Here is a 26,115-nt window from a genome sequence, read left to right on the forward strand (position 1 = left end):
TTTTCTTATTAATAGTCTGCACCCTGTTATTATCTAGGGGCCATTACTGGCTAGAAAAAGAGAATTTGGGAGAGCTATTTCATTTTTGAAATTAGTGACGCTAATTTCACTAAGAAATTAATGAACAGAATTGAACACTTTTATACGTCATTCCTGAGATGTGTCCAAAGACAACAGTAACAAATAAACAATCCATAGTTTTGAAATGTTTTCAAAGTAAGAGTTTTTATTCTGGATCCATGCTCACTTAGAGGTACCTACAACAGACTACAGACAAAAATAATTAAGGAGAGCTCTATTAAAACTTCCGGAAAACAATAAAATAGGGAATGTTCAGTCTTACAGATCTCAGACAAGTTCTTAGTTCTTAATTTCATTTCTAACATTAAGCATAAAATCTCTAATTCAGATGAGATAATCAATTTAAAACAAGACTGCAAGCTTGGCTTATAACTGCACAGACTTTCAGAAAATCTGAAAATCCTATGACAGTAATCTGTTAGATGAAACTTCTGGGTGCAGAGAGTCTACCAGAGGACTGAGGGCAGTTTTGTCAGGACAGGGAAAATACTAGGGTGATGAATGGTCAGGAAAAGCCGGAACCAATAAGCTCAAACAGGGAGGAGGTCCGGGTGGGAGATGACAGGGGAGTCCACCTTTTTTAGAAACAGGGAAGGCACAGGTAGAATCAAGGGTGGCCTTGTCTCAGCAGAGGAGCAAGTGTCACAGTGTCAAGTGGCTGAGGTGTGGGCAGCCCTGGAGGAACGCTGGCTTTCTTAAACACGGTTGCCACTGGACTGTTTTAAGGTCTTCAGCCTTTTGCTGCTGTGGGTGGCTCTATGAGGGCAGAGCAGGAAGTGCTAGAGGTGGAAGTGTGGCGGCAATGTTGTGGCTGGCTGCCTCCTAGACCCCAGGCTGAGGACCTTCTCTGGGGAAGTGGATGTCAGCCCTACTTAAGGGTGTTAGAGTTTTTGCTTTACTGGGACCTAAACTGCCCTGGAAACTGGGGAGTGATCTCAAATGCTCTATTCTTGAGAGAGATTTCAGGGTGTTCTGAAAATAAACGATGTCACCCCCCTCCCACCTTGGGTTTGGGGTGTTTCTTGTGGTAGGATTCTTGGGACCTGATGCCACGAGAAGAGTCGTCTGAGTCCAATGACACCATCTCCTGGAGAGGCAGCCTCTTGGCGGGTTTCTTTTTCTTCCTTCTAGGGTTCTCCTGTCTCAGCTCTTGTAAATCCCTAGTGTCAACTTCTCTGAGTGCCCGTACGAGGAAAGTAGAGTTCCTTGTGTCCACATCCTCCCTAGAGAGAGACAGAAAGATCAGGGTTACCCTGGTCTTGATGGCTGCTGTGTCTACAGAGATGTCCAAGCCAGCCCCGTGGGCGTTACTCAGCTCTTTGTCTCTTATCCTTCTTCCCAAGGAATGGATCTCATGAGTCCTGTGGGCCCTGAAAGTTTGGGCTGGGCTTTATTCCACATAAGTCATTTCCACAGGCCTTTGATATGTGGGAGCCTCACATAGCATGGAGAATCTAACCATTTGGACTCTGTCCTGATCAAGTCAGTCAGTAAAGGAATAGCTCCTGACCAACAAGCCCCTTGGCGTGCCTCAGAATTGATCCCTGTCCAACCCAAGATGATAAGCTTGGCCACATCACAGTCCAGTTCATTCTTGATATACTGAACTGGAGCTTGTACAATAGAGACATTCTTTTACACCCTCAGGGTTCTCTAATTACTCTAAGTTGTACTATGGGAAAAATGTCCCCAAACTCTAAAAACAATACGACTTTTGTTTAAATTTAATTGACAAAACTTAGGTATGATTATGAAGTCATAGAGCTGGATTTACCATTTAGAAAATACAGTACACACAATGAAGTAATACTTGACAAGGGAGCCAAGAATACTCAATGGGGAAAAGATATTTTCAAAAAATGGTGCTTGGAAAATTGAATATCCACATGCTCAATCTTACACCACTCACAAAAATTAACTTGAAATGGAAATATTAGAACTGAAACCGTAAAACTCCTAGAAGAAAACATAGGGAAAAAACTCCTTGACTTTGACTTTGGCAATGATTTTTTGGATATGACACAAAAAGCACAAGCAACAAAAGCAAAAATAAACAAATGGGACATCAAACCAAAAAGCTGCTGCATAGGAAATAATTAACAAAATGAAGAGGCAACCTATGGAATGGGAGAAAATATTTGCCAACCACATATTAGATAATGGATTAACGTTCAAAATACATAAGGAACTCATAAAACTCAACAGCAAAGAGACTAATAACCCAATTAAATAATCGGCAGAGGACCTGAATAGACATTTTTCCAAAGAAGACATGCAAATGACCAAGAAGTACATGAAAAGATGCTCAACATCACTAATCATCGGGGAACTGCAAATCAAAACCACAATGAGATATCACCTCACACCTGCCAGAACAGCTATTATCAAAAATACAAGAGACAACAAGTGTTGGCAAGGATGTGGAGAAAAGAGAACCCTTTTGCATCACTGGTGGGAGTGTAAATTGGTACAGCCACTATGGAAAACAGTATGGAAATTCCTCAAAAAATCAAAAATAAAACTACTATATGATCCATCAATCCCACTTCTGAGTACATGTCCAAAGGAAATGAAATCACTATCGTGAAGAAATATCTGCACCCCCATGTCACTACAGCATTCTTCACAATAGCCACGAGAAGGAAACAATCTAAGTGTCTATCAATGGATGAATGGATAAAGAAAGTGTGATATCCATGTGATATACACACAACGGAATATTATCTAGCCAAAAAGGAAGGAAATCCTGTCATTTGTGACAAGATGGATGGACCTTGAGGGTATTATGCTAAGTGAAATAAGTCAGACAGAGACAGACAAATACTGTATGTCCTCACTTATATGTGGCATGTACGTCGCATTTTCATTTTTGTTACTAAGATTGTGAATCCATAAAGATGACTGGAAACCATTGCACCAAACTGTTAATGGTTGCCTCAGGGAAAAGAATTCCAGTGGAACTGTCACTTTCTCCACATTTGAAAAACTTTTTGCAACTGTCATAAATAATAAGGAGAAACAAAAATTTTTATTTTGAGGAAAAGAATCAACATGACAAGAAAGCAGTCTAGAAGGATATGTATCAAAATATAAATGGTGATTACTTTTGAAATATGGGACTAAGGATTGTTTTTATATCCTTTTTGCCTTTAATTTCTAAATTATATTAACTATTCATTGCTTTTGGAAGAAGAATAAAAAAATACATGGTCATAATTAGAATAAAAAGCAGACTGGGATTTTAATCAAGGAAAGGGCTTTACATCAAGTAAGCAGATGCTGCCCGGCCAAGTTTAAGCTATTCCTCAAGGAAATGTCCCCGTATGGGTGGACGGGGGAAGGGTAGGTGTGAATCTGACAGGAAAGTTCTTATCCACCCACCCCAGGCACCCTCACTCCGCTTGGCCCAAAACCACTCTGAGGAACAGGGGAGGGTGGCCACGCTCCCGACTTCCAGCCAGTGGACATTCTCCACCAGCACACTTGGAAAGGCCTTGCTCAATGGCTTTCTTTTTTTTTTAAAGGCATGCTGTTTTTGATGAAGATCATCAGCCCCGAGCTAATATCTATTGCCAATCTTCCTCTTTCTTTTTTTCCCCTCAGAGCCCCAGCACACAGTTGTATATCCTAGCTGTAAGTCATTCTAGTTCTTCTGTGTGAGATGCTGCCACAGCATGGCTTGATGAGCAGTGTGTACGTCCGTGCCCAGGATCTGAACTGGCAAACCCTGGGTCGCTGAAGCAGAGCATGTGAACTTAATCACTCGGCTACTGCGCTGGCCCTTCTTTTGCCCTATCTCATACTAAAACCAAGTTAAATTAAGTGCCCTATTAATTATTTGAGGCTACAAGTTTGTTCAAATAATATGACAAATAGGCCCAGACTATGTGTGTATGTGAGCACGGGGAGGAAGGTGCGGGAAGCCACTGTGACTTCACTGGCTCTTCAGAAGTAGCTGGTTCCACTTTGGAACCATGCTGAGCACGCACTCCCTGCTCTCCTTGGTTCAGAACCCACCTCATTTGCTTGATCAAGCATTGCCAGCTTGCCCATGTTCTCACTGGTTCCCTGAGGCCTCACTTTTATTCTGCCCTAAGTGTCTGCCAGCAAGCCATCTTAGAACATAAAGAATGGGAGGGCCTATGGGGTAGGCACCAGACAGATGTTTGATGAGGACCAAAAGGCCTCTGAGTTTTAAGAATGGAAGGGGCAGAAAATGGAGAGACTGATAAGATGGGGTATTGCCATCCAAATTGTTACCACTGGCCCTCAGAGTGAACAAATCTCTGTGACTCTGTGTTCTCTCATCCCTGGCCCTAGGGCACCACAGCATGCTTTCTGAAAATAGGCAATGGCATTTGTCCCCCTGAATAATATAGGACACTCACAGACAGGGTTTATGGCTGAACTGCTTGTTTTTCAGCGTTTTGCTCCAGCCGAGGAAATGGGGCTCCCAATCTGACCAGAGGGACGAGGGAGCTAATGACATACAGAGGCTTAACGCTTTCAGATGCACAGCTCCTTCCAAGGGCAAAATAGTCAGTAGGGACTGGGCGAGATTATGGGAAGTGATTCATCTCATGTAATGCCAGAGGCAGCACTGAATCTTGAGGTTTCAATCAATGGCTTAATATCAGTGCTTCAGGAAGACAATGCGAAGCCACCACGCGGAGTAAAGGCAGGAGTGTTAAATAATATGGGAAGTATAGTTTCCTTTGGGACATACTCTAATCCAAATGGCTTGATGGAAAATTACTCAACTGCTCAAAGAGAGAGGGTGAGAGGCTAATATTTTGTGTAATAGGAACTGGCAGGTGACCCCAGACCCAGACAAACCGCATCTGAACCCTGGGAGCAGGGTCTGCCCTCCTGTAGACTCACCCACAGGCACGTCCCCAAGACCACACTATTACAAGCACACATCAAGGGCAGAACACTCCTTGCCTTCAGGATCTCAGTGCCCAACAACCTCCTTCAGGTGCCCAGTGATTTTTCTGGAGCACAGAGAAAATGATTAGTCCTATCTGGCTTTCCTGATCACATTTAGAATGTTGCTAAGTTTTTCAAGAAATCAAACTCCTTCTAAAGTGAATCTTCTTAAGGAGGAGCCTCAGAGGTAATTTTTCTGAGCTTTTCTCTTGACAGAAGGGCCTGTCAAGAACAGAGGATAGGGGCCAGCCTGGTGGCGCAGTGGTTAAGTGCGCATGTTCCGCTTCAGCGGCTTGTGGTTCGCTGGTTCGGATCCCGGGCGCAGACATGGCATCGCTTGGCAAGCCATGCTGTGGTAGATGTCCCGCATATAAAGAGGAGGAAGATGGGCATGGATGTTAGCTCAGGGCCAGTCTTCCTCAGCAAAAAGAGGAAGATTGGCAGCAGATGTTAGCTCAGGGCTAATCTTCCTCAAAAAAAAAAAGAAAAAGAAAAAGAATAGAGGATAGATTCCAGTTCTACTGGTAGAGATGTCCAGCCAGTTATACACAGCACCAGGTGTGTGGATTCAGATCAAGGCTGCCAGAGGTGCCCTAGCTGGAGGAGCACATGGTCCCCAGGCTGTGGGTGGTTGAGTAATGCCTGGTAGAGGCACTTCCCTTCACTGGAGGAAACCAGAAGCCAGAGCATCAAACCCACCAGGCGAGCTTCCCACATGCATGCCACAGCCTTCTGATGTGAACAGGACCCCAGGGGAGGTAGTCAGGGAAGAAGTCGGGCTGTGCCTCCCCTGCCTGGCCAGGAGGGAGGATGCCAAATGGGGGGAAATTCCTTCTGGTCTGCTTGATCTTGGAGTTATTGAGAAGATCACATGGGAGAAATCACATGTGTGTTCTCTAAATGGAGAAAGTTATAGACGGGTTAGAGAAGATTTTCGCTCAGAACAGACATCTCTGATGCCATGAAATGTTAAAAAAAAACACCTCAGGGACACCACCAGAATTAACGTAAGGCAAGAGCAATCATTTCCCTCTGTCAAAGACACTCTTAGACGACATACCTCTCTCCCAGCTGTGCTGTCAGAGAACGCAGTTGCCATGAAGCAAAGGAAAGAGAAAATCAGTAACAGCCTCACTCGATTTCACATTGCAAACACGGTGATACCAAAATTCTGTCCTTTAAGCACTAGTTATTTGCAATTTAGCAAAATGGATAACATATTTTGCAAACTGACCTTATTAAAAGTCTTCAAGAATCATTTAGGTGTCAAATTTTGAGTTGAAAATGAAAATTTGCATCAGCTGTGTCCATATTCAATCGTTTTGAATGCTTCACCCTCCAAATACTTTCCTTCTTGCCTTTACTGTGCACTACCCTCAGTTAGGAACCAGAAGAAGGGCCTGAAGAAGATACTCTCAGTCACCCCAAACTGAAGGCCCCAAGAAGGAAGAAAAAGAGGGGAGCCAAGGATGGGGAGCTGGATTTCGGGTGCCCCAGGCCACCCTGCTCTTTGGGGCCATGTACCCCTTGTCTTACCAACTTCAAGTGGATGGTTGTAGTGGATTCAATATTTTTAAATTAAATTTAGTCAAATATGTCCTGTTGGCATTGCAACTTATAGGTCATTTGTTTAATTAGCCCATGAAGAAAGCACCGGGATTTTTTTATTGTTTGAAACGGTCTTATTTGGTGTAACGGTGTGAAGACTTCCTAAAGAACAATGGAAAAGAGATGGCACGTTTATAAAGTAAGTGAGAAAGAGCTCCTGATGAGAAAGGACCTGCCACAGGGAAATCCCAGTGTAGACACAAAGTAAGCCCTACCCCTTTATTTTGTGTGCTCACTTCCGCCAGCCCTGATTACAGAAACAGAGAGAGATTAAGCTTAAACTTAGCGGGGATGTGGCCTCTGCTTAGGAGAATTAAATGCAGTCTCTTGCTAGCAGACAGGCAGCTGGAGAAAAGAACAGTAGAAATTATGGTGGGGAGACTAGGGAGTCAGGGAACGCTTCTGCTGTGGAAAGCCCTAGAAGCTAGGGTAGAAAATTAGCAGCTAAGGGCTTTAAATAAGGCCCGCAGTAGGACTAAGATAGAAAACAATTAAAGGCTTTTCTCAACGTAGACAGAATTGAATTTTAATTTTGAAATAGTGATTGACAATGTTGAGTTTAGTGAAAATGGTCAAGACCTAGCCATATCTACTCATAGTCCTTTATAAAGTACTGTAATTTGGATATCATATTGTTTGAGTAGAATTTTGAGATTAACAGAAAATGTGCTATTACTTTAAATGAAATATTAAACTCATCTAGAAAAGGAATAAAGGATTGTAGTATATATTTTCAGTACTCATACCTAAGGAAAGATTCGCTATGGAACTACGTACACCTCAAGGAGTATTGGTGGGCACCCACCAGCATTTGCTCATTGCTTCACTCTTCAAATAGTCATTGGGCACATCCTGTGAGCTGAACCCCGGCAACCAGGATTCAGAAGTGATAGAATCTGGCCCCTGCTTTCAAGGACTTATGCCTAACAGGAGTGATGGCCATGAAAGCACATGGCTCAACACAAAGGAAAATTCTTGTAGTGAGGGCCGGCCCAATGGCTTAAGTTTGCACGCTGTGCTTCGGTGGCCTGGGGTTTGCAGGTTCAGATCCCGGGTATGGATCTTCACATTGCTCATCAAGCCAGGCTGTGGCAGCATCCCATATACAAAATAGAGGAAGACAGGCACCAATGTTAGCTCAGGGCTAATCTTCCTCACCAAAAACAAACAAACAAACAAATAAATAAATAAATTCATTCCTGTAATGAAAACCTCTACACAGTGAAGTGGAATCACCTCACTGCATAGGAGGCTGGAGTCCTGGCACGTCGCATAGTGGTGGTGATGCCTGAGTTCAGTGGTGGAGTTCCCCAGGAGGCCATGGGCAAAGAGGAGCATTCCAGGGAGGGAATACTTAGCCTGTGCAAAGGCACAGAGCCTTGAAAAAGCATGGTGAGGGGAAAAAGCAACAAGTAGTTTAGCATGGTTAGTGTTGACTGGAGGGTGGCTAGGGAGAAGTGAGGCCAGGAAGGCAGGCCTGACAAGAGGCTAAGCTAGGATAAGAAGGGGCATGGACACAAAAAAGACAAATTTGTGTCACTTGCGACAACGTGGATGGACCTTGAGGGTATGATGCTAAGCGAAATAAGCCAAACAGAGAAAGACAAACACCGTGTGATTTCACTCATGTGGAAGATAAACACATGGACAAAGAGAACAGATTAGTGGTTACCAGAGGGGAAGGGCCTCGGGGGAGGGTGAAAGGGGTAAAGGGGCACAAGTGTACGGTGATGGATAAAAACTAGACTATTGCTGGTGAACATGATGCAGTCTGCACAGAAACTGATATATAAAAATGTACATCTGAAATTTGCACAATGTGATAAGCCAATATGACTTTAATAAAATAATTTTTGAAAAACAGAAGGGGCGTGGGGGGAGGTTCTGAATGATTTTTATTTTTATTTATTTATTTATTTTTGCTGAGGAATATTTACCCTGAGCTAACACCTGCTGCCAATCTTCCTCTTTTTTTGTATGTGAGCTGCCCCCACAGCATGGCCACTGACAGGCAAGTGGTACAGGTCCACGCCTGGGAACCAAACCTGGGCCACCACAGCAGAGTGTGCTGAACTTAACCACTAGGCCACTGGGGCTGGCCCTGGAGGGTTTTTAGGTGGGCAAGGGGCAAGAGCAGATTTGCATGTTAGGAAGATTCCTCTGGTCATCCCTATGGGAGACGGCTGGGACCGAGGCAGGAGGAGGCCGGAGGCAGAGCCCTCAGGGAATGAGAGCACCTGAACTAAGGCAGCACCAGTCCAGCAGAGCTGGGAAATATTTTCGAGTTAGGATCAATATAACTTGGAGACCAGTGGGGTGGGGTGAGTGAAGGACCAGGAGAAGCCAAAGATGACTACCAGGTTTCTGCTTGGACAGCTCTGTGACTGGTGGGTACAAGAGTGAACCGAGACGGGGAAGGTGGAGACGGGAGCAGGTTTGTGGAGAGCTACGATTTCAGTTTTAGATGTGCTGGGTTTGAGGTTCTGTATACTCAGGGGGATGGCCGGAAAGAATATGATTCCCACCAGGTGCTGAGCACCCACTTTATTTATGCCACGCACGGCGTGACCATGTCCAATCCCCACACCACTCTGATCTTACTTACCCTGAGGAACAAGCTCAGAGATGATAAACAGCCTGCCCAGGGTCACAGAACTAAGTGAGGGTGGGGCTGGGATCGAACACGAGTCTTCATTTCCAAGGCTCTTTCCACCGCGGTTATCAGCCATGGCTGCACATCATAGCCACCTGGGCAGCTTTTAGGATAACCCATCCCAGGTCCCACTCTCGGAGACTACGATTCTGAGCAAGAGCACAGAAGCAGTCTTGGTTGGAGATGGAGATATGAGGTCCTTAGTGTAAGTGGAGTTATGGAAACAACGGGTGGGGTGAAATCAGGCAGGAGGAAATCCAGAGAGAGGAGGAGCCACAACAAGCCTCAAGAGGAAGGGTTTAGAGGAAGGAGTGGTGCACCGTCAAATAGGAGTGAAAGAGCAAGCATAGTCACTGGGGTGGGTGGAGTTCATTGGTGTGAGCGTGTGAGAGGTCCCGAGAGGCCCCTTGGAGATAGTTTCTTCAGAGGGGTCAGGGAAAGCTCATATCCAAGGCTCAGGGAGTCAGAAGGAGGGAAGAGAGTGGAGACATCAGGCCTGCAGACTGCACATGGGGCTGGGCAGTGAAGGGAAAGGAGGGTGGTGGGTCACACTGCAGAACCAAGAGAGGTCTATTTAGGTAAGATTCTGTGTGTGTGTGTGTGCACACTTGCATGCATGTGTGTAAACAGAGGAGGCGAACTTGGGTTTTTGCTGAGGAAAATGAATCAACGGAAAGGAGCGAAGGAGAAAGGAGAGAAGAATCCAGGGACAACTGACAAGGCAAGGACCGGGGCTGTGGGGACAGGCCCCCAGATCCTGAGGGCCTTGGATGAGAGGAAGAACTTCAACAAAAAGATGCAGGTTTCCACAAGCCCAGAGGTGGGGACAGGAAGCGGAGGAGAGAATGTCTGATGGTTTCTGTTTATGAAGCTCAAGGTGAGGCCATTGGGAGAATGACGGTTGACACTCAAATATGACCCACAAACCCCAAGTGAAATTAATGAGGGTTTCCTGGATCCCTTTCCCCAACCCATCTTCACCTCCAAGGTCATGGCTCTCACTCCAACCTTGATGCCCCTTGTTGGGCCCATGGACTTGGTTTTCGCCTGCTTTCTAGGACAGTTTTTTCTTATTGACTTTGCTTTAATCCACCTTTCCAGCTTTTAGCAATCCTACCGCCTCACATGAAAATGTGTTCGCTTCACTGTAGCCCCTGGAAACTACCACCCACCCCCCAACCCTCACCTGGGCACGGGCAAGCCAGGGCCAGCAGCTTACTCTTACCGCCAAGGGGAGAGGCAGACGGGGGATTGGTCCCAGTCGCAACTTACTCTAACCTTCGCTTTATATAGGACTTCATTAGAAGGCCTTGAATCCTTACAAATAAAAGGGGAATAATTCCTTCAGATTCATGTCAGGATTGAATGCTTTTCTGAAAGTTCAGCGAAATCATGTTGGATTTGAAATTAGAACCAGACAGGCAAATGACCAGCAGCTAAAAGGTGTGACATTGAAGGAATAACGATCACAGAATGACATTTTAAGTAGGAAGTCCTCCACCTCTGCTTTTCTCCCCAAGTATTTTGGAGATCATGGATAAAAACTCAGAAACAAATGAAAAGTGCAGAGATATCAATAAAATTCAGGGAGTAAGAAGTTGGGTCCACTTACATTTTTGAGTCCTGCATTGGGAGTGACTTTATATGAGAGCAAGAGAGAACATACTTGTTCTGGCTGATCTTAATAAGTGCACTCCGCAGGCAGAATTCCTGTAATAACACCAAAAGGGTTCACTCAATTTAAATCCCAAATATCCACAATTCAGATGTAATTTTATTCCAGCTCAACCCATTACAGTAGCTACGAGCCATTATCCCATTCAGGGTGCTACTGAAGAGTGCAGTCTAAATGCAGAGTCTAGCTTGATAATCATATGCTGAATAACAGTCATCGTTGACTCCTGTTATTTCTCCATATGCTGGATCATTTGCCAAGTCCACTCACATAAGACACACGTGTGCACGTGCACACCTACATGCTTTCATATAACCACCTTGGTCCCTATCTTTATTTCAGCCTTGGCCATCTCTTTCCTGGACTTAAAAACTATTGCCACATGGGTCTCCCAGAATTTCTATCAGAACTGTCTTTAGCGTCCATCTCTCAGACCATGCCATCTAGTTGCCAGAGCCCCACTGCCCTGTGGGTACGTTCAAGGTCCTTCTTGGGCTCTGAGGCTCTTCCTCAGGCATCCAAGGTCACCTGCTTCACGTCTCCCCACCCTGTGGGGCTCAGGGACATCTCTTCAAACGTCCCTTGATTGGCTCTCTCCTCTCTTGCCGAGTAGCTATCCCCAGAGCAGGGCCACATGTCAGAAATGCTTCCCCACCTGCCGCCCTTCCAGACTGCTTCTTCACTCTCATCTAAACAGCTCCAGGAACATCCATTTTCTCTCCGGGGCCTTTCATGATGAGAAGGCACTTCTTGATCCCTCTCGCTCTGTCGGATTGGGTACAGTGCTCCTGGGACCCGTTGGCTCTGACGTCATTACTCTTTGCCCTTAATTCTAAAACTCATTTACCATGACCCCTCCCTGATGGATATACGTCACGCTACAGTCAAGACCTGACTGGATATTTTTATTCTGTGCACTGGGCAGTCGGCACAGACGTTTAGCGTGCAGGCCATGGAGCCAGACTGTCTGGGTTCAAACCTCTGCTCTGCGGCTGACCCTGTATTGACGTAACCTCTCGGCTTCAGGTTCTGGTCTGAAGATGCAGATAATAACAGTACCTCCCTCACAGTGTTCTGAGCCTTCAATCGTTCACTATGTGTGATCGGATTAGTACTTGTGGCACAAAGGAAGTGCTTAATAAGGTTAGCCACTCTTATTTTGCTTGCTAGTCTCTTTTCTAGGCATATGAAGTAGTCCGTGAAGACAACATTATTTCCATTAGAAACATCATTTATTCAAGTAATTGAAGAGCAACTGGGAGAATCTTCTCTTTATCAGGGGCTGTGCTGGGGGTGCAGAGATGCACAGGCCGTAGTCCCCGTCTTTCAGGAGCTGAGACATTGGTGAGGAAGCCAGTGTGAGTGGAGGGCAGGACAGTGGGCGAGGGAACCCTGAGCGTGACAGGTGTTCTCATGGGAAGAAGACGGGGAGGGCAGTCCAGGAAGAGTTAAAGCCCACGGCCTTGGAAAAGTCCACTGTGTTCAGGAAGCATCGAGCTTTCCACGGGGCTGGAAACTAAGCTCACGGGGCAGGCTGGGGCTAGGCTGGGGCCACGCTGGGCTTTTCAATGAGGCTGATAAGTGTGTGTATGGGGGACATCAGGCAGGCAAGGGACATTATCAGATTTGTAAACTGATAAAGATTTTTTCCTACAACTTTTAGGAAAAATACACAGGGAGGACCAGCAGTCACAGCAGAGAGGGCGGAGTGGTGCTGTAAGAACCTGGGAGGCCACTGAAGAAGCGGAGGGAGCCCCGGCCGTCAGATGTGGAATGACAGCCCACAGTCCACCTGACAGAGGGGTGAGGAGGCCACGGCGATCCTAGTAAGGGCCGATTTTGTGCCACAGAGAGGGCAGAATCCAAACCACAGGGAGTGGACGTGCAGGTGGAATAGATCCAGCCAGGAAAACCTCTCTTCCAAGACCGCTGGCAGCGCCAGGAAGAGCTGGGCAGTGCCCACAAGACAGGCGGGCGTAAAAGCAGCCACTTTCTGCCTAGCAAGGACGTCCTTTTCTAAATGAAAGTCTACTTACTCTCCGATTGTTACACTTCAAAACCGTGTAGAACTTGTCTTCGGCCACATTCTGATTCGGAAGTGCTATGACAATGGCAGGGACGTAGAAGTCAAAGCCGTTGGGGACCACAATTTTGGCAAACACATAATCTCCAACCTGTAGACGAGAACACATTTCACAGCCAATATTTTGCTTATAGATCTTACAGACAATATTAACATAAGCTTGTTTATAAGATGATTAGCAAATATTGATGCTAAAATTCAAATACCTATCTTTTCTCAGTTGGAAGAAGTCCACAGTTCCAAAATTCTCTGGGCTCACTGGGCCACAGCTGGAATTTTGTGACCAGTTTGGGGAAGCTCCCGTCTAGCAGGACTTCTTCACCTGACAAGGGGCCTGGGGACAGCCAGCAAGATGGCGAGGGGTCTGGAAACGGTACCCTACAGAGACTGGTGGAAGGAGCCTGGAGTGCTTCACATGAAGACCGAGGAGAGATGTGAACAGTGCCCCCGCACATCCGAGGGCTGTCACGGACAAGGAGAGGAGCAGGTTTGTTTGATGTTGCTCCAAAGCACACACCTGACATCCCAGGTAAAGGTCATAAAGAGAGAACTTCCAGCAGGGAGAAAACCTTGTGAAGGGGTGTACAGAGGCCGCTGGGCACTTGCCAGATGCAGAGGACTGATTGTCGGGGGAACAGTACACTGATGTGCGCTCTGGGTCTGGCCGGGGGAGGCTGGACCAGACAACCAAAGTGGAATCCTGTGACTGCTCCCCGGGCACTTCTCCTGCCTCCCACTATCCAAGAAACAGCAGCGGTGGAGCTCTGCGGGGCTCTCTCTCCACTCTCTGGCCTTGGTGCCAGGATGAGGGTAGTGGCAGGAGGATGGGCCTGACATAGCACAGCTTTTATGAATTTATAAGCAGGTGAGAACACATCCACCCAGCTCACCTGTGGAATGCATGTTCAGGGGTGACTGGATCATGGTATCAGGGTCTGGCATCAATTGACTACAATGTCAAGGAAAGCACTACCTCTGTCCTTGTTATGAAATCCATTTTTTTTCCCTGAGGAAGATTGGCCCTGAGCTGACATCTGTTGCCAATCTTCCTCTTTTTGCTTGAGGAAGATTGTTGCTGAGCTAACATCTGTGCTAATCTTCCTCTATTTTATGTGGGATGCCGCCACAGTGTGGTTTGATGAGCAGTGTGTCTGGGATCCGAACCTGTGAACCCTGGGTTGCTGAAGTGGAGCATGTGAACTTAACCACTACGCCACTGGGCTGGCCTCCTACCTCTATTTTTTTTCTTTTTTTATGTGAGTCACTGCCATAGCATGGCCAGTGACAAGTGGTGGAGGTCCATGCCCAGGAACTGAACCTGGGCTGCCAAAGTGGAGCACACCAAACTTAACCACCAGGCAACCGGGACTGGCTCTGAAATCCATTTTAATATAGTGTTTTGCAGTGAAAATTTCAAGAGCACCAGCAGTTACAGCAACTCCCTTCTCCGACACTCAATCGTCTGTAAAGTGACAATGGCCTCAAGATGCAATGCAAGCATGTCTGTGCTCTTGTGAGCTACTTAACAGGACATTAGCAGATCAGGGTCACGAGCAAAGAAATCACCAGGCAAGGGGGTCACAGGAACAGGTGCCACTGCTCTTCCTGCCCAAATTTAAGCTCCCTGTGTGGCCCAACCAGATGCTCAGCAAAGGGCAAAACCGTGGCTGCGCCACTTCCTGTTATCCACAACTCTGGGAATGAGGAAAAGGGCCCCGGGAACAGATCGCTGGAGAGGTACCTGGAGTAGCGGGCAGGGCATGGCGCCCCCGACAGGTGTGATGAACGAAGTGGGCACAATCTTGGTGTCCCCATATGTGAAGCCCACCAGTGCCTGGGTGGGGCTCACGCACTTCTTCACAACCCCTGGAAGGAACCAAATTTCAAATCAAAAATAAATAATACCTATTCCCTTTGGCTTGCCCCATCCTGTTGGCTTCGCTAAGTTGTACATTTTGCCTGTTTAATTCAGTGCGCCCCTGATTTCTCCCCCAGATAGCGTTGGATACGGTGTGATGCATACTGTGCTTGACCAACCCAAAGTGGTGGAGCACAGTGCTCTGGTTGGGAGCACCTGCTGGGCTGGGAAGCCCAGAGAACGTGCAGACGCTTGTTCATCCAGCATCACCAGCAACCGTCCTGAGAGGACATCGTTCCTAGAAACAAATTTCCTCTCCTTGGACGCTTCCTACCTGCTGATTTCCTTCCTTATTTATTTTAGCCATATTTCCTTCTATAATACTTAGAGATAGATAATTGTAGTTATTAAATTGTGAAAGAGAAAAGGAAATATGAACTACCATCCTCAGCTTTTCATCTAATAAATGATAAGGTAACTAGGCTGAACACACTCCATGGCTTCCTTAAAATGTACAGCCAAAACAGGAAAAAAGAAAAAAGAAGCAAGAAGTTTCCTTTTAGTTATACTCAAAGAGAGGATTATAACAGGAAAAGAAAATACGTGTGTTAAGGTTCATGCATTTTGTCACGCATCCTAGTTGAAGTTTACCTTCCCATTAAGGAGGGATTACAAACATTAAGGGGAAGTTTTGTTTTTTTTTAAGATTGGCATCTGAGCTAACAACTGTTGCCAATCCTTTTTTTTTTTTTTCTGCTTTTTCTCCCCAAATTCCCCCAGTACATAGATGTATATTTTAGTTGTGGGTCCTTCTAGTTATGGCATGTGGGATGCCGCCTCAGCATGGCCTGATGAGCAGTGCCATGTCTGTACCCAGGATCCGAACCGGTGAAACCCTGGGCCGCCAAAGCGGAGCGCGCAAACTTAAGCACTTGGTCTCAGGGCCGGCCCCGAAGGGGAAGTTTTGACATGGACCTTCCCTGGCCAGTAGCAGCTGCACTTGTTCTCTGCCCTCGGCCCCAGAGAGGTGAGGCCGTGTCTCCTGGCTCTCAAAGGTCTCTGGGAACCATTTCAGGGGCCTGGGCTCTGGAGCTGGGACCAGCACGCAGAAGCCCCTCCAGTGCTTTTGATCTTTCTCCTGGTGGAGGCTTGGTGATCCCAGGCATCTTCCTGGGTTAGAGTCAGGCTCCCCACCTTTGCCAGAGGGCTGTCTCATCCTCAGGCTGGGGAAAAGGGGATGCACCCCTTTTGAGACCCTCAGCAAAAACGTGGCCCATGCTCGGTGGTCAGAGGAGTCTAGAAATAGTCTAAGCACACAAGGCAGGTCAGTTCATCTGGTGAAAGATGCAGGAATAGTTCTCAACTTTTGCTCCAAACAGGAATTTCTTGGGCCGGAGAATGGATTTTTCACCTCTGGCTGTAAGAACCTTCCTATATTTACAGCCCAGCTTAAATTCCAGCTCCTGAACAAGGCGTTAGCTTTGCTCCACCAGAAGCATGCCCTCCACCTGCCCCACTCCACCGTGTCACCCTACACGTCTGTTCATCACATTCTCCTCTTCCTTTAGTCTCAGAGGGTTCCTCTCTAGCCCCTTGTGCTGGTTTTTGCCTTTCTGAATTGCTTATTAAAGTTTTTAAATTCCAAGCAGCGCCCTCTACCCCCAGGAGAGGACGGGAGTTGTTTATGTCTCCTAAGAGGAGCTCTCACATGGGTGATAGAAAAACTCTTGACGTGTAATTAACGCTTTCCAATTTACAAAATATTGTATATTAGCATATGTAATAATCTAATGGGCATTTAAAGTGTTTCAAATCCCATTTGGAAAGATGAGGAAACTGAGGCTCAGTGATTCCAGTTACAGGGCTCATGGAGACAAGATGCAGACTTCAAAGAAATGAAAACTCAGGATTTTCTGACCCTAAATCATCACCCTTGAGAAAGTATCACATTTCCCGGCCCCCTCCCTGCCCCGCCTTCGCCTTCCATTGTAAGTTGTTCCTTTGGCACAAGGCAGAAACCTTGCAACCTGGATTTACATCACTGTGAATGTCCTAAAGTAAAATGCTCCTTCTTACTGAACAACAGGAAGGATGACCCAATTCCCACAAATAATGATTTAAAATAAGGTTCTGAAATGTGTCTTCCTCCCTGCCTTTCAGCATCCTGAGAAGCCAGGCTGTCAGCTTGTCACTTCCATTCTGAACAGTGCAGTCATTCCTCAACTGGATAATCCACTCGGACCTGTGGAAGAGAGTTAGCCACATGGAAATCCCTGCCGCGGTTCCCAAGGATGGCAGCAACCACCGGACCAGCTCTGCTCCTGTGTAGACCTGGCCTTAAGCCACGGACGCTCTGATCCAATTACTCTGAAGCACCTTCTGCTGAGGTTCGTCTTAAAGCCAGCTATTTTCCATGAAAAATGTTTAGGAGGCTTGGGACAAAAGTTATCAGAAAAGGAGTCACCAATGAGTATCATGCCTGTGCTCCACAAAACTCTTTCACCTTCTTTTTTGCAAGGGAGAAAACAGTAAGGCATCGTGACCAGGTGATCTGAATTAACGTCACTAATGAGGGCACACGGACATTAGGTGCCTCTGGATGAGATGCCCTGAGCGGGATGTGACATCATTGTCATCACGTAGGTAGCATTCTTTCCAGGTATGCATAACCTGAATCCAATCTAAACCAAATTGAGGAATATGCTATAAAATAATTGGCTTTACTTTTAAATAATGTCAGTATCATGAAAGATGATAGAAAAGGCTGGAGAATGATTCTAGATTAAAGAAGACTAAAGAGACGCTAAGCAAATGCAATATATGATTCTAGGTTGGAGCCTGTACCGGGGGAAAAAATGCTACAAAAGCCATTATTGGGACAATTAATAGAATTGAAATGTACAGATAAAAAGTAGTATGATAATGTTAAATTTCCTGAATTTTATAACTTTGTGCTGGTTATATTAAGAGAATACCCTTGTTCTTGAGAAATACACACTGATGGTTAAAGGGGCATGATGATATTACCTAATCTCAAATAGTTCAGAAAAAATAATGTGTGTGTGTGTGTGTGAAGGTCAGTAGGGAGACAGAATAAAATAAAGTAATAAATGTGACAAAATGTTAAAAATTGGCAAATCTGTGAAAAGAGTATACAGGAGTTCTCTATTATTCTTGAAACTTTTCTAAGTTTGAAATTATTTTTTATAAAAAATAACTCTATGAAGGTAAAGTGGAGTTGAAATTCCCAACTGAGGAAAAGACCCATTGACTTTGGGGGGGGGGGCACAAACTCAGTAGATCCAGTAATCCACGTGCTGTCATTTAATTTGGCTGAATCAATATTTACTAACTAGCCACCAATCAAAATGACTGATTATATGACTAAATTCAAATGTTTATTTCCTCTAAACTGACTTTTTTGAGTTTAATCACAGCTATAAGTTTGAAATTCCTGAATAGGCAGATCCCATGCGGCTCTTAGGAGGGTGTGCTCTCTGCCTCTAGTTGCATATTTTTTAAAAACCAGGGCAATAATCGCTGGTGACACGGCCGCAGGTGTCGCATGTGGCTGTGCTGTTACCCGTGTCTCCTCCACTCCCCCTGCAGCAGGTCTTCCCATTTTCTCCTCACACAGGAATGGTGCTGGGGAAAAGGTCAAGCCGTCCTACTTTTCTCTGAGACCCTGACCAGTAAACTGATCCCAAGCCCTAATCCAGCCATTTGGAATCCAGTCCTTTCCAGCATTCCCATTCAACTGTCAAATTGGCCTGGGACCCCTCTCCAAGGCTCCCATTCAGCAAATCAAGTAGAGGTGGTCTTCTATCATCACCTCCCAGCAAATCTGAGCCCCAAAGATTTGGCAGGTTCTCAGGAGCTCTCTTGCAAAGAAGAGCTTCATGCCTTCATGAGCATCTCAGAAGCCCAGATCCATATTTACTCTCATCCAGTCAACTCCAAAGCACATTTACCAAATTTCCAGTAAAATGTCCCAGTTGCCAGTTCTACACATAAGCCTGCTGGAAACCAAAACTCTTCCTGAAGCATTTTTCCCACTTAAAAAGAAGATTTAATTAAATTTAATTAATAACGAATTTTTCTAACTGGTGATTGATAGATAATGCCTACTACGGAAGACCAGCTTATTGCTGCAGTCTGATCTTTTTGCTTGACAGACCATCCTCAGGATTCTTTCTCTAAGCTCTCTTTTCCCTACAAGCCTTTATCATGATTTCAATGTCTACTTTTGTGTTGATGTGTCAAAATTCCCATCTCCAAACAGATTGCCTCCCCAGACTCTAGACCCTTATCTTTGCTTCTCTGACAACTTCAGTTGTCTCATGGTGCCCCCTGCAATTCATTGTGTCCCAGACATACCTCATTATCTTCCTGTCCACACCACTATCTCCTGTAGGTATGTCTATTTACCTTATGACACAAGCCAGTTACCTGAGCGACATCCTAACCCACTCTGTGTACACTCTTTACACAGCAATGGGAAGGATCTTTTCAAAACCTCAAGTGCGACTATGTTTCTCCCTGCTTGAAATGTGGTTCTCCAATAAAGTCCATCCTATTTAACACGACCCTTTATGAACTACCCCATACTTACTCCTCTGAAGAGCTTTATTATTTTCTTCCTTTCCTTTGCATTCTAGGTTCCAGCCATAATCTATTTTATTTCTCCAGACATAAAATGTTTTTCTTCACCTCTAGATCTTCACACATACATATTATTTTCACTATCTGTGAAGCTCTCAGTGAACTTCAGCTGGCTGATTCCTTCAGGATCACATGTCCCAGGAAAATCTTGGGCAAACCTCTCGGGTCCAGCCACAGTAGCCTCTTCCTCCAATATGCCATGAGAATTCCAGCCTCAGGACTTTGTACTGCCATTCCCTCTGCTTAGAACTCTCTTCCCCCAGATAATCTCATGGTTTACCTCTCCTCCTTTAAATCATTACTTAGATGTGACTTTCTCTGGAAGCTCTTCATTGACCGCCATATTGCAACCTTCACATTGACACTCTCAACCTTCTTTCATGGCTTGATCCTCCTTCATAGCACTGTATCTGACACACTGCATATTTTATTTATTTGGTTGCTCGTCTGTCTCCCTCACGAGCATGTAAGCTCCATGAAGACAAGCATTTCCATCTGTTTGCTCACTACACTAGACCAGTGTGTGGTTCAATATTTAGGAATATTACATACACGAAACATAGCAGATGTGTAGTAAAAATGGTTCACTGAACAAATGAGAGATTAAAATAAATACATTTTTATGGCTATTTTTCCCCCGTAAATATGGGGAGAAAGCTCATCATCGTTTCATTTTACAAGTGGAATACCTTAGTGCAGCTCATGGGAAAGAAAAGTTTGAGAACCTCTGGTCTCTGATATCATACTTTCTAACAAAAGAATCTTATAAAATAAAATATCTACCTGGAAAATAAAAGCCATTTTCATCACATCTTGCAATAACCTTCTGGCCTTTGAGGGGATCCAATTTTTTTGATTTGATTTTCTTTGTTGGATTCTCTTGAAACTTCTCTTGCTAAAAAAGATAAAACATTAATAATTGATAGGAAAAGACAATGCAGACAGTGAAAATCACAGGTATGGGGTATCTTGGGATTCTCTACTGAGAATCAAACTATTGAAGAATTATGGAACATACATAGATTGTCTACTCACTCTGGAGTACTTTCTGTTCTATGTTGCTGGGAACAGGCTTTTAAAACTGAACTGATAGGGCTAATCACTGCCCATAGAACGTAGGACAGAATTTGCAGTCCAAATCTAATCAAGTTTTGTCAAAACAAAAAAAGGTCAACCTTTTGCAGAGAACTTAAACAGGATCCAGAGTCTTAAAACATAACGGTCAGTATATCCAATATATAATCCAAAATGCAACATACAAAAAAGCAAACAAATATGTCCAATTCTCAAGGTAAAAGACAATCAGTAGATCAAAGTACTGAGGTAATCCAGGTTTTGGACTAATCAGATAAAGACCTTAAATCAGCAATTATAACCATAATCCATGAGGCATAGGTAAATACTCTTGAAATGAAGGGTAAGGTAGTTGTTTTCAGCAGAGAAATAGAAACTGTAAAAATAATAACCAAATGAAAATTTTAGAAGTAAAACATACAATGTCTGGAGGGGCTCAATAGCAGAACTGATATGACAGAGGAAAGAGACTTGAAAACAAGTCAGCAGAAATTATGCAATCTGAAGAACACAGAGAAAAAATATTTTAAAAAATGAGCAAGATCCTTCCTGTTCTGGATAACTCCTTCAAAGCCCAGCTCAGTTATAATCTCTCTGGGAAGACTTTACCCCCAGGCAATTTCAGAAAAAACAATGCAAAGGACTGCTTTGTTATTTCCAAATGGTACCTATGAATCAAGGCTTGGAGTGAATGCAACGGCTGTGTCCACTAGATGAAGAAACTGGTAGCATAATTTTTGATTTGTAAAATCCAATTTTCTATGCTTTATGATTGATCATTAATAGAAAGACCCAATCCTTGCTCATCCTCCCCCCACAAAAAAAAAACAACCCAAAAGCCTCCATTCCACCCTCCAGAATAGTCATTATTTTTAATTCCCCATCAATTTGAGGACCAGTGCTCTTGTAATATATATTTTAAGTGAATTATTAAAAAATAAAATAAACATACAGTGTTTGGGTTTCTGGGTAAAATCTATTGAGGGACTCTAAAGAGCAAACAGTAGCAAATGGGTTGAGAAAGAAGACAAGAATTATTTGAAGTACCACCAAACTGGTGGGGAATTTACTATTTTTTTCCTTTCGTATTCCCAGGGCTGATCTCAAGGCAACCTAATACACAGAAGTGGGCACCTGGGTGCAGACAGAGAGAGCCTAGGAGAAGGTCTCTAGTTCTGGCTTGAGGAATGGGAAAAGAAAATCCTAACACTCAAAGGATGCAGAAATCCTCCTTCCTTTTTCCCCCATCCTCAGACCCAAGTCCCCGAGCAATCGTGTGGCAGTGGCAGCAGTGTTGGCAACATGAGCCTGAAGGAGCCAAAACTCTGAAGGAGGGGAACCTTCTTGTCTGATTAGTGACACTGTGGTCCCAACATGATGGGAGGAACTCACATTGTTTTCTCTTTCTCTGTGCCTGGCTTCTGTTTGTCCCCAGATGTAAGTACAACAGGTGGAAGCATGCAATTGAGTTAGGAACATAAAACCCCAGATTTCTGGCTGGAGGACTGGAAAGAGCGGCCCTAGGAAACCAGAAATTACTGGGAAGATTATTTACATTAGAAAAGAGAAGGTCAAGTAATACCCCAATAAGGAATCAGAAAGATACCACAAGAAAAAGAACACTACAGACTTATATTCCTCATGAATGTAGATGGAAAAATCCACGAGAAAATATTGGCAAATGAATCCAGCAACATATAAGAAGGATTATACACAATGACCAAGTAGGACTTATCCAAGGTATGCAAAGCTAGTTTAACATCTATAAATCAATTAATGTGATACACCAAATTAATAGAATAAAGGATAAAACCATATTATTATTTTAATGCACAGAGAAAGAGCATTTGACAAAATCCAACACTCTTTTATCATATAGACTCTGAACAAACTAGGAGCATGACGGGACTTTCTCAACTTGATGAAGGCATCTATGAAAAGCCTGTGGCAAACATGATACTTAATGGGGAAAGACAGGATGATTTCCCCTTAAGATCAGAAACAAGGTAAGGCATTCCTGCCACTTCTATTTCACATTGTACTTGAGGTTCTATCCACTGCAATCAGGCAAGAAAAAAATAGAGGCATCCGATTGGAAAGCAGCAGGAAAAATTGTGTTTATTCATAAATGATATGGGAAACCACCATAAATGATTAGGGAAACCACCCAAAAGCTACTAGAATTAACAAGTTCAGCAAGATGTCACGAGGTGAGGTAAATATACAAAAAAATCTATTATATTTCTATGAACTAATAATGAACAATCTGAAAACAAAACTAAGAATCCCTCTTATAATAGCATCAAAAGAGTAAAGTGTGTAGGTATAAATATATCAAAATAAATGAAAGATCTATACACTGAAAACTACCAAATATTGCTGAGAGAAATTAAAGATCTCAGAAGTGGAGTGACATATCATGTTCTTGGATGAGAAGACTTGACATGGTTAAGACAGACATTTTTCCCAAAATGATTTACAGATTCAATATAATTCATATCAAAATCCCAGTAAGGGGCTGGCCCTGTGGCCGAGTTGTTAAGTTTGGGCGCTCCACTTCAGCAGCCCAGGGTTTCACCAGTTCGGATCCTGGGCGCAGGCATGGCTCATCAGGCCGTGCTGAGGCAGCATCCCATGTAACACAACCAGAGGCACCCACAACTAGAATATACAACTATGTCCTGGGGGGCTATGGGGAGAAGAAGAAGAAGAAGAAAAAAAAGAAGATTGGCAACAGAGTTAGCTCAGATGCCAATTTAAAAAAAAAAAATCCCAGTAAGATTTTTTTATTTTTGTTTGTTGTGGAAATTGAGATGCTGATCCTAAAATTTACACGTAAATGTAAAGGACTCAGAAGAGCCAAAACAATGTTGAAAAAGAACAAATTTGGCAACTTACACTTCTTAATTTCAAAATTTACTCTAAAACTTCAGTAATCAAGAAAGTGTGTTGCTGACATAAGGATAGTCATATTGATGGGGGGTCAGTGAGCCGAGGAGTCGAAAGAAAGATTTCTTGGACTCTCAAGATCTGGCAGTAGTGCTCTTTTACTTAGAGAATAGTGTGGAATAGCATGGGGACAGGACCGGGGGGCAGTCAGAGCTGCTGCTGGCATGGGGAGCTGCTGCTGCTGCAAACATGGGTGGAGAGTAAGGCTAAATTTAAGCCATAGGTATGTGAGTTATCTCTTTACAAGACAAAGGAAAGAATATGTAAAAAGAGTTGTTAAAATGGTATCAGGGCAGGTGGGGTCTGGTTGTTGGGTGGTCCTATAACTTTTAGATAAGAATCAAACCGGATTAAGTAAACGGCAGAAGTCACCACTTAAATATTATCTTCAGCTAAAGACAAAGGAGGATGTTGGTGGGGGAGGGGCGGGGCGGGCAGTCAGTTACATGAGGTTGCCAGACAGTAAACAACTTAAGTTCTTGCCTTTGGCATTGATTAAGAGTTTCTAGAGATAAGTTCATCTCCCTTCTTCCTGGCACAGAGAGGGAGGCATCTTTACAGATGGAGGTTTCCCTTACAAATGTAAATGTTTCCCAATAAAGAGCAAGCAAACTCCGCTCCTCGGAGCTTGCTTCTCATCTGCAGTTTTAAAATTAACCAGCCTAAAATCCTCATCAATATGATCAAGGCAACAGTATTGAGAACCCAGAAATAAATCCTTACATTTTTGGTTAATTGATTTTTGACACTCTGGAAAAAGTTTTGGCAGTTTCTTTAAAAATTAAACATAAACTTACTGTGTGCCCTAGAAATACCATCATCGGGTATCTAGCCAAGAGAAATGAAAACTTATATCACACCAAGAATTTTATGTGAGTGTTCATATCAGCATTATTCACAATAATGAAAAAGGTGGAAATAATTCAAATGTCCATTAACTGAGGAATGAGTAAAAAGATGTGGTATATCCATACAATGGAATATTATTCAGCCATTTATATATGAAATGTACATAAAAGGCAAATTTATAGAGACAGAAATTGGTTAACAGTTACCTAGGGCTTGGGGTGAGACTGGAGATTGACTGCAAATGGACATAAGGGACCTTTTCAGGGTCATGGAAGTGTTCTGCAACTGGATTGTGGTGGTGGTTGACAGCTCAGTCAGTTTTACTAAAAATCACTGGATTGAAATAGGTTAATTTTATGGTGTGAAAGTTATATTTATATGACTGCTTTTAAGGTAGAGATAGGCAGTCATTTATTTCTGGTTTGCTCTGTGTAACTGCTCGAGGTATTTTGCATATAGTGGGCTGAATGAGTGAATGAGCATAGACACTTGTGAATTTACTCTTAAATCAGAAGGGAAACCACATAGGCATTTTCTTCAAATCTCTACATTGCAGAAATTGGGCATTTTCCCTCCTATACTGTTTTCATTTTCTGTTTTCAGGACAATTCACTTGTTAATTCTTGGGTTTCCCAAGGAAATTAGTCCGCCATCCCAATCAGAGTGCCCAGCGACTTTATCTCCAGCTTCTCTTCTTCGCAGACTATCAAATGCTGCTCCTCTCCATGGTACAAAGCCAATATACAGTGTGCTCACATGCATTTGATGCCACCATTTTGCTGTGGTACAGCTGTATATCAATAAAGTATTGAATGCATATTTTATGAATTCATCTGCAGGCCTCTGCTTAAGCAAGCCTCTAATTTATGAGGCCACTGACTATAAAAATGTAAATAACTTCAGGTAGTCTGAACGCTGTTTGCTCTTGGGTCATTATTCATGTTCAATACAGCCTAGGCTCTGGAAATAAGTGGGCTCACTTCCCTGGTGCCCTGATGCAACTGGGTTCTGTTCCAGCTGTCTATCATCTGGATCTGTTTGGAGATGCTTTTCAGGTTCAGTGAAAGGAGTGGGAGCAAGGTTTACTTCCTGGAAGATGAAAACTTAAGATTCAGGTCCTCAGAAGTGAAGAAATAATGAACTAAGGGGTTAAGCGCTCTTGAAGGAATTGTGGGATCTTATCACATCTTCAGACTTGTGTTGCTTGTAGCCTACGCAGCCACAGACAAAAATGTAAAATGAACACTATCCTTTTGTTCATGATGTTCCCATTCAGCTGGATTTTGCTTGGGTCTCTCCATTCTCAAGGAATTTCTATTTTTACTAATGGACTAATGCATGTCAAAGAGGATGGCCCAACATCATTGGTGGATGGTGAATTTTATCTGCTTGTTCCCGGGCTTTCACCCAGAGGAGAAACCTAAGCACTCCTTCCCATGGGAGATTCACAGTGACCTGCTGCAGTCTGAAATGGCCTCAAAGGGAGGAGACTGGGTGAGGAGACAGGAGAAACAGGACCGAGTGCTGTCTAGCCGGCTGTGTGACCTTGGGCAATCTTTTAGCCTTCCTGGGCTTCAGCTTATGCATATGCAGAATGAGGGGACAAAGTAAATGGTCTCTAACATCCTCTAATTCCATATTTCTGTCCAGGAGAGCCTACGTCTTACTACGCCCTTCTGCAGTACTAGAGAAAC

General features: G+C 44.0%; 1 protein-coding gene across 7 annotated transcripts in view; it reads right to left on the reverse strand.

Annotated features, from left to right (window-relative positions):
- Nucleotides 1-231: 231 nt before the first annotated feature.
- VWA3B (von Willebrand factor A domain containing 3B) overlaps nucleotides 232-26,115 on the reverse strand; it is a 189,442-nt gene continuing 163,558 nt past the window's right edge. For 4 of the 7 annotated variants that reach the window (XM_046660380.1, XM_046660378.1, XM_046660376.1 and 1 more), the window contains 6 exons: nucleotides 20,333-20,444; nucleotides 14,771-14,895; nucleotides 12,983-13,120; nucleotides 10,884-10,981; nucleotides 5,710-5,906; nucleotides 1,090-1,304 (listed from right to left, as the gene is read on the reverse strand). In XM_046660380.1, the coding sequence (XP_046516336.1) occupies nucleotides 1,225-1,304; nucleotides 5,710-5,906; nucleotides 10,884-10,981; nucleotides 12,983-13,120; nucleotides 14,771-14,895; nucleotides 20,333-20,444 (750 nt within the window). In that variant the 3' untranslated portion in view covers nucleotides 1,090-1,224. Of the gene's footprint in view, nucleotides 1,305-5,709; nucleotides 5,907-10,883; nucleotides 10,982-12,160; nucleotides 12,280-12,982; nucleotides 13,121-14,770; nucleotides 14,896-20,332; nucleotides 20,445-26,115 lie in introns of those variants that run through there. The other 3 variants (XM_046660379.1, XM_046660382.1, XM_046660381.1) reach the window with 3 other exon arrangements.

Source organism: Equus quagga, chromosome 5, assembly GCF_021613505.1.
Source record: "Equus quagga isolate Etosha38 chromosome 5, UCLA_HA_Equagga_1.0, whole genome shotgun sequence".
Taxonomy (NCBI): Eukaryota; Metazoa; Chordata; class Mammalia; order Perissodactyla; family Equidae; genus Equus; species Equus quagga.